The sequence below is a fragment of the Populus euphratica genome, unplaced genomic scaffold (assembly GCF_000495115.2).
Source record: "Populus euphratica unplaced genomic scaffold, PopEup_1.0 scaffold1572.1, whole genome shotgun sequence".
NCBI lineage: Eukaryota > Viridiplantae > Streptophyta > Magnoliopsida > Malpighiales > Salicaceae > Populus > Populus euphratica.
In genome coordinates, this window is record NW_011501406.1 from 5,788 (window position 1) to 14,898 (window position 9,111).

At 32.1% G+C, this 9,111-nt stretch overlaps 1 protein-coding gene across 1 annotated transcript; it reads right to left on the reverse strand.

Annotated features, from left to right (window-relative positions):
* Positions 1-2,485: 2,485 nt before the first annotated feature.
* Positions 2,486-7,475, reverse strand: LOC105117855 (uncharacterized). Its single transcript, XM_011015630.1, has 6 exons — positions 6,625-7,475; positions 6,190-6,367; positions 5,374-5,939; positions 4,473-4,781; positions 3,783-3,878; positions 2,486-2,831 (listed from the first exon to the last, which is right to left on the reverse strand). The coding sequence occupies exons 1-6, from the start codon at positions 6,748-6,750 to the stop codon at positions 2,742-2,744; spliced, it is 1,365 nt and encodes a 454-aa protein (XP_011013932.1). The 5' UTR covers positions 6,751-7,475; the 3' UTR covers positions 2,486-2,741.
* Between the last annotated feature and the right edge of the window lie 1,636 nt (positions 7,476-9,111).

Here is a 9,111-nt window from a genome sequence, read left to right on the forward strand (position 1 = left end):
ATTTTAAGTTAAACTATTTGATTGTTTGGTCATGACAAATGAAATGATGGACCGTTTGTTCATCATGGATGAACACTTAGGAATCTGTAGGAACCAGCTAACCAATAGACTTGACCAATCTAACTAGATCGACCATTTTAGTTATTAGAGGAATTGTAACGGCTATACAACATTTAGTTTTTGCTAAAAACATATATATAGCTAGTCTAATTGAAGAATCAAACATATAATTTGAATATATATCATGTACAAACTATATTAAAACTATATTAAGAGTAAAAATAACTCTAAATCATCATTCCTAAATCATAATCATAATTATATATTAAAATCTTCATATTCTTGCACAAGAGTACAAATTCTAGCATTCACTATACTTAAACACTTTTATATATTAGAAGTGTTATCAAGTGACCTATAGAGATATAAAATTCAATTATATTATTTATTTTTTTAGAGTGTTGTTAAATTTCAAATAATTATAATACTTCAAAAGTTTAAGTGAAAAACTCTTAGTCACTGGTGAGATATATCATCAACATGAAATATCTTGAAGAAGGTATTTCTTTAAGTGATGAAAAAAGGCTTGGTGAGACTTTATAAAGGACATTGTAATCTTTGGCTTGGATTAGTAAATAATGTAATACTCAAGACCAGTTTGGTACTTGAGTGTGGATGTAGGATTGTCAAACTACGTTGAAAACCAAGTTTGTAATTTATATCCTTATACTCTTTACTTAAGCATTTTAATTATATCATTAGTTAATCGTGTTTAATGAAGTTAATTGTAATATTTATTATTATTAGTGAAACACCTAATTTACCTCCTAGGTGTTATTGTTGTCTTAATTCTAAAACAATATTAACTATTCATCTATAGTAATTTTTTTTATAGACTTGTTTTAATGACTTCTAGAACAAATTCTTAATCTTAATCCTAAAAAATGTACCAATTTATTATTTTCCTAATTAATTAACTATACTTAGGATTGAGCTTATAAAGAATCAACAATTATCTCTAATCAAACAAAATATTTATTCTAATTCTTGAACCCTTAATAAGGTAATTTGCTCTAAAAACACTACCATGTAAAGAAGATAGAGATGTTCCAAATGAGAAAGAGTTTACAAGAAACTTAACTATAGAAAATAAATAAAATAGTAAATAAATAGATAAATAAAAAACCCTTTTAAAAAAATAAAATTATAAGAATTTTAATACAGGGAGCTGGTCATCATTTATAGTAGTATCTAGCCCAATCTATATTATTATAGTGTTTGAATCCCACTTCCATAAATAATGTTAATCCTATAAAAATATTTGTATTAAACAAAGAGACTTGCTAAATCCTAATACAAGCCAAATTTCTCATCTACTAATACACATATGAAGCCTAGTCTAATATATGTATTTTCATTAGTTATTTTGTTGATTCATATTTTAAATAAAATTATATTTTTTTAGTATTCCTTAGTTGATACTATATTAGTTGATTGTTTCTTTTTGGTCAATCATGACTTAAGGCTTCTTTGTTAATTGCCCCATTAAATTTTATAGTCAATCAACAACTTTCCCATCTTAACCAAGCTTAACCAATTCTTCTTATTTATGGTATATTTCAGTTCTTTTTCCTTTCATTGTGATGAACAATCACAATTCTATATATTTTATTTTTATATATTTATTTTAGATGTAAAGACAATGTAACAAATAGTTTCGCAAAATAAAGCTCAAGTAAAAATAGAGACTTTTTACCTAGATATAATCTATCAATGTTATTTTTCTTGATCATCTTTTGCAAAAAAAATTAGAATATTCAAGAAGTAACTAGTGATATCTTATTAATAACTATATATGATACATTTTAATTAAAGAGACATACATAAGGAGAAGAGAGAATATAATTCATGACCTAATAAGAATATTTTAATTTAGAATTGTCCTTTCCTATGTTTATTTTTCAAAGTAGTTCAAAAAATAACTAATAATATATTAATACTTACCTGAAAACTATAAAATTTCTCCATTACTGGGTTTTGTTTTTCATTCTAATACAAAACCATTTCTATTAAATAAATAAATAGACGTCCTTTTTAACTTGTCTTGAAGCACATAAAGAAGTGGAAAAGGATAGGAACCGATAATATAAAGAAATCACAGACAAACTTTTTATTGCTGAGAAAAGAGATTATAAAAAATCTATATATTCGTATTTTACTATAAGATGAAATAAGAAAAATAAATTAACAACGTTTTTCCTGTAATTTGCACAACCTATTCGTTATATATATATATATATATATATATATATATATATATATATTTCTGTTCAGATGACAATAAAAGAACTTACACTGGAGAAGTTAAAAAAATAAAATAATAAGAATAGGCACATAAATGGTGATGATTTTCATGCGCGAAGATTTTGCTTTGGGTCTTTGTTTCTCCTATATGTCATTAGACTATTAGAGGGCAGCCTTTCTTGGTTTCTTTTTTTTATTATTATTTTTTTTTCGTTTTTGTGCCCTTTTGTTTTTCTTTTCTCTCTCGCCAACATGGACTGTTGAATAGGTGGTTCAATATAATAAGGCAGGCCCCAGCCCAAGAGAAAATAAAGTAAAAGAGCAACCTCATAAGATGATCTCTTGGTTCTCCTATAGAAAGGAATATCAGGGAAGCTTCAAGTACTGATGATGACGATAATGATAGTGTCTGTATGGGTTTTGTTTCTCCTTCGGTTCTACCCATGATGATCCTGGTTGCCAGGGTCTTGCCAGAAGGAAGAGTACTTCAACCACTCTGCCTCTTGTGGGTTTGCAATGGAAGAATCCTGCAATAAAAATGAAAACATGTGAGAAATTGCTAGCTAGGGTTCTGGTTTGAACAGGAAATGCACTTAAAAACAAATAAATGAAGCTGCGTCTTTTGTCCTTTTAATCTCATCCACAATAAGCTTGTCTGATACTGTATTACCTTGAGAGGACACGCATGATAAAAGTTTTGAAGTCGCTATCATCAACCTTTCTTATTTTAGACCCACGCATCCTTTTATTTTAATCTTCAGTTCTTATTTTCATTTTCCTTTTTTTTCTTATGTGCTTTCTTAAAATAAATTTGACATACAAAATTAATGCACGCAAATATATACATACATATATATATACATACATACATACATATATATATATATATATATTAATTTTCTCTTTTACAAGAATTTTTAATTTGACAATATGAGGCGTGAGTAAAGTCCCAAACTATAGTTTTTAAAATAAATAAATAAATATTAAAATTGTTTGAGAATTTGTGACTTCAAAGAAAGGTGCAGTCCTTGCATGCTGCCAGGAATAAAGCAACCCGTAGTAAATCTGTAAGTTTATATGTGTTCTTGATTTCAATTTACGCTGTAAATCTTTTAAAATCTTCGACATCTGTAATGGACCTTTCCCTGTCAAGTAATAATAAAAAAGAAAAGGGTGCTCTCTACGCTAGCTATCGATTTCTTTACTCGTACATACATACTGTAAGCATGATATTTAAAGCTCAAAACAGGAAAGGAAAAGGAAAATAAAAGACAAAAGAGAGAAAGATAAGGTTTCCGGTTCCGTATCTTTAGTTTAAAATAACAGTAATCTTCTCCGGTAATAACGAAATTAAATGGTTTTCAATCAGATTTATTTTCTCTTTATTTAAAATATCCCTTCTCACCCTTTCTTCGTTCTTTTTAATTCCTACGAGGAACATGGCTCATGGATTTCAGGGTCAAAAAGTTCATACTCACTTCTTTTACATCATTTGAAGTGCAACCCATTATGAGTTCCTCCAAACCGGATGCAGACCTTCCTCCCAGTTTATGATGCTGCTGCTGCTGTTGTTGCTGCATTCATTTATCCACAATAAATAAATAAATAAAACCTCAAGATTAATCATCATGTCTTCGAAGAGCCTTAAAAAGAAAGAAGACAGTTTATTGCATCCAATTTAGTAGACAATACAAGTTAGTGAGTTTCCCATCTCTGAGAATGAAAATTTATTCATTGAACTAGAGGAGGGGGAGGGCCAGGGTGGACGAGGAAGAGTCCTAGTGTTGGTAGCTGGCTTCTCTATATATCACCTGGGCTACCGACTTTCTTCCCTCTATATCATTCCGGCACCAGGTCAAACTTAATATAAGTACACAGTCTTATTATTATTATTATTCTCTAGAGATGTTTGTTTTGATGAACAGTTTCCTGGACATTGTGGTTAACAACTTTATGTTAACAGACGTGCATTTACTCTAAAATTTCGTGTTCCATATGGTGAAATTCTAGTACTGCTATAAAAGAAATGGGAATTAAGTGTTAATAAGAGATACGTTAAGACTAATTAATCATAGTCATATAAGAATTTGATTCAATTTAATAGTGTGTGATTAGATTTGAAAGAAAGTTGGAGGACATGTGATTAGTAATTAGGTTGATCAACTTACCTGGATTTCGTTTTGAAGTATTATTCTGGACACATGATAGGGGTCCTCATCAAGCATTATGGAGTGATTGAGGGGAGGTGGAGAGATGATGGGTGAGAAGGGATGGGAAGGCGTGCTGAAGTGAAACGCAGTATTTGCAAACTGGTGATGCGCCGTTTGGTGGTGGTGGTAGTGGTGTTGCTGCTGCTGCGTCTGTTGTTGATGGGGATCATGGGCCACATGATGTGGCCTCTGATGGTGCTCTCGAATTTCATCGCATATGCCTGATGCTGACGCTTCCCTTGCTACTGAAGCCTCTCCTATCCCCACCTGAAATGGTTGCAACCCCCATGACGAAGTTTGATAGTTAGTCTATTTTCAGACCTCTTCGACTCAGGATCTTTCTTATTATTTTTTCTTTCTGCTTTAGTTCCTACTTTACCTTTTCTATTTACATGCCTTTGCTCATTCTATCAGTTTTAATTTGAATATTGGTTTCATTCTCATTAATGCACGTTGTAACTTACAATTCGGTCTCTTCTTCGATGGTTTAGTTAGCTGACAAAGATAATCAAGTGAGGTCTAAAGAGTTTTTCATGCTGAATTTGCAAGCAATGAAATGAGAAGATTAAGTAAACCCAGCTAGAAATTTCTTCTTCTTCCTTTTTTATTATTCCTCTTCTTTTACTTTCGTTAATCTATCTTGCATGAGAAATATGATAGAAACAAGGACGTTACAGTCATGTCAATTTTTTCGTTATATAAAATTTTATAATTTAGAATACAATTCCTTATTTTTTACAGGCACTATATAATTAATACATGCAATATCCTTGGATTTGCAAATCTTGTTTGATGAATAAATATATACGAAAGAAGTACTTGTATGTTCGTGTGTGCGTTTGTGAATGAGTAAATATACCTCATCGAAGCCCTTCCTGAATGGAGTAAAGCAAAAATGATCAGATTTCATTTGTTGAATATCCATGGCGGTGTAACTTGTTAGTGACGAGGCAACTGTCCCAGTTCCTGAGATTTCATCTCCATGAAGAGATATTTCCTTGGAAGAACAACTCACACTACCACCGTCTCTTCTGCTGTTAGGCTCACTGCTTCCTTCACCTACGCTTGCAGCTCTATCAGTGTAATTGCATTGCCTTGGCTGTGTCTGATAGAAAATCTTAGAAACCACGAGCTCTCCTTCTTTCTCTTCTTCATGCTGACCAAGGTGGTACTGATGCATGACCCAATTAGTCTTTTCGGGTCTTCGATTTTTGCCAAAATTGGTGTAGAGGACTAGGATTTTCTTGCATCCTTTTTGTTTGCCATTCACCATGACTGGCCTTGTCTTGCCTGTTTTGTGCCACCTTGTTTCCCCACCTTGCAAGTCACATTCGGTTTGAATTTTTCTTCTTTTTCTTGTTCCAGTGGTGTAAGCTTTTGAAGGCCTGTGGAAGAAATGCCTGCTGAGCCCATCTCTCGTGACTCCTGCATGAAAAGAAGAAAAGGTTCGGTTCACTTAGGTGCAACAAACTGAGACACGATACATACAAGTCTCCTCCAAAGTCATGGCAAATTTACAAGAACACCCAATAACAAGCCGTACATGAATAAATCATCAGCTAGGTTTCTTGTTTTTCTTTTTCATGAATTTGGGATATAATAATAATATGGCAAAACCTAACAACTTTGAACAATGAAGAGAGAGGAAGGTGATGATAGAACTGAGAGTTTTGACCTGGTAGTTTCTCAGGATGGGTATAACAAATCCCATCTTCCCCTTCTATTGTAGGGATGAACTCATCTATCAAAGGGTGAGACCTCATGTCTTTGGCTTCTACCTTTGCTTCAAGGTGCTCTATCAGCTCTTGGTCTGTTGGATCAAATTTCACTCCTGCTGGTAGACCTAACCAGTCCTGAAAATTAACTCCAATTAATCAAAACCAAGTTAAAACAAAAGCTCAACTTAATAATTTGAAAATTACAGTTTTTTTTAATTTACAATTACATTGATTAATCAATACCTAAAAAAAGAAAAGCTAAAAGGGTAAAAAACCCAGAATAAAACAGAAAAAGCATGCTAGTCATTTTTGCTTTGCAATATTCTTGTGTGTCGAAATCTATTTGGAAAGAAGGAAAGAATATTTATGAGGAAATTATCCATATCAATTACCGGCTTTCCTTCGAGCTTGTGTCCACAACCGGGACACTGCTTAGATCCACACAGCTGATGCTCTTCAAGCTTCGCATCGATGAGATCAGAGCTGCTGATGGAAGCCATGCTACACCTAGTACTCATGCTTCTTTCTCAGACAGCTAATGCTAGGTGTACATGTATCTTCTTTCTCCCAAGCCTAACTTTTAAAAACTTAAACAACAGCTTGCTATTCATATCCTGCGAGCTTTCTATACAGCACAAATCATGAATTTGATTTATGAACTCATGTTAAGAAAAGCACGTATATTTATTATAGCTATTAATTAAGAATAAGCTTTAATATTTGTCTTGAAAACAAAAATATGCATATAATATACGGCTTTCTTTTGAGATAAGATTCAAAGAAAAACAACTTGAAAGACTTGCAGATGTTGATTCAATCAAGAATCATAAAATTAACTCAACAACTATATATGTGTGTGTGTGTGTGGAACGGAAATATACGAGCACTATACAGCCTCGATACTTTCAACAGACGAAAAAGTAGTAAGAAAAAAAAAAAAAGAAACCCAGATGAGAAATATCTCCGAAACAGAAGTACAAATGTTTTAAATTCGTTAAGGGAAAAGAAAACTCGTAGTAAGAGGGGATAGGAACGAAGTTGGTGGAGGAAGAGCCCGAGAAGAGGAAACTATGGCTGTGGAATTTAGGTATAAGCCTGGTGCTTCAACCATTGAAATCGCTCTCTGTGTCTCTTACTTTAACCGAAGTCAGTGAGAAAAAGGAAAAGGCTCCCTCAAGCCGAGCTAGGCACTCACCTTTAAGAGTCTTTGCCAATTTAAGCAGCCCACTGTAAGCGGTTTGTGTGTGTGTGTGTGTGTGTGTGTGTGAGTGTGTGTGTGTGTGTGTGTGAGAGAGAGAGAGAGAGAGAGAGAGAGAAAGACATTCCAGTTGGATTTTCTAAAGATTAAGGAACCTTCTCTCTCATATACTCCTTTTGTTTCGAGGGCTTGACTGCTAAAGCAAAAGGAAAGAAACAGATTTCATAGCTGTTACTTAAGCCCTACAATCAAAAGCATATTATATATATATATATATATAAACGTTTTGCTCTCTTCTTCCTTTTTTTTCTTTAATATAAATCACAACTACATAATTTTTTTTATTTGATCAACTCAAATTTAATGACCCAAAATACTATAAAAAACATAATTTTTATTAGATTAACTAGCTAAAAATACGATCCACCTCCCTTCAATTCAACCAAGATAATGACTTATCTTCCTTGAGTTTAGCTATATTTTAGATCCTATTTTTTTTACATTCATTAAATATGTAAAAATCCTTGAAGGACCTATCATATTTTTATCGATAACAATGTTGTGTAAAAGATATTGTGTCAAAGTCTTTTAAGAACTTACCATTTTTTCATTCAAATTAATATATATATTAGGGATATTTTCTCTCATTAATACATATGTAGGCATATTTCTTATTAATATTAATTGATTAGTACTTAAAAGTGTATTTTTATCATGGTTTTATATCATTATTTTGCACTTGAAGTATCAATAACTCCTTAACTAAAACATGTTTTATAATAATATATCTAATAATATAAGATACCTTTAATTTGTGGTAAATGTTCATTTTAAATGCAGGTCTATCATATAAATGAAAGGATTGATTGATAACTTTAAGAACTTAAATTGCAAGGGCAAAGAGATGACCAAAATTAGAAAAGAGATGTCGGTGCAATCCAAACCGGAACACTGTTTGGTAATTGGGTCATATCTGGAGCTATAGATCTCAGATTTAGGTCTACTTTATATGGATGGAAAGGTAAGACATAGGCCTACAACTTTCATATGGAGCCCAAGATCTAAAAAGGTCATTTTCAAGTCCAAATTATAGCAACAACAAAGAAGCCTGAATTTGTCCTCTAGCCCGAGCACTGTTCAGTATTTTGGCCATATCTAGAGTTCTAGAAGTCGAAATGAGCTAAATTGTTTATACAAGAAAGCTAAGACAATTTCCTACAACTTTCATGTTTTCAAGTGGCTCCAATTTTGACGTTATCAATGACGTTTTGGGCAGACAAGAGAAGATAAAGATTATCACCAAGTCAAGAGTTGGTCACCCACTCATCAATTAGTCATCAAATCAATAGTTTCCAATTTTGACTTATAAAAGGAGGCATTTGCCATGCATTTAGACATCTTGGTCTCCAGATCATGATCATGCTTTTGCTTTCTCTCTTTGTATTTTTTGTAATGTTTATGCTTTGCTTTCATTAATATCAAGTTTATGCCTTTTATTTCCTTTCATTTACTTAGTTAACTCTTATCTTATTTATGTTCTTATTTTATTTATTTATTTTTCTTTCTTTTATTATGTTTAGCTAAGTTTATTATGTCAAGGTGAAAAGGTTACACTAATGGTGTAAGAATAAGTATAGTGTAAACTTAATATAGACTTTAATGTTTGATACTAACATGTTTT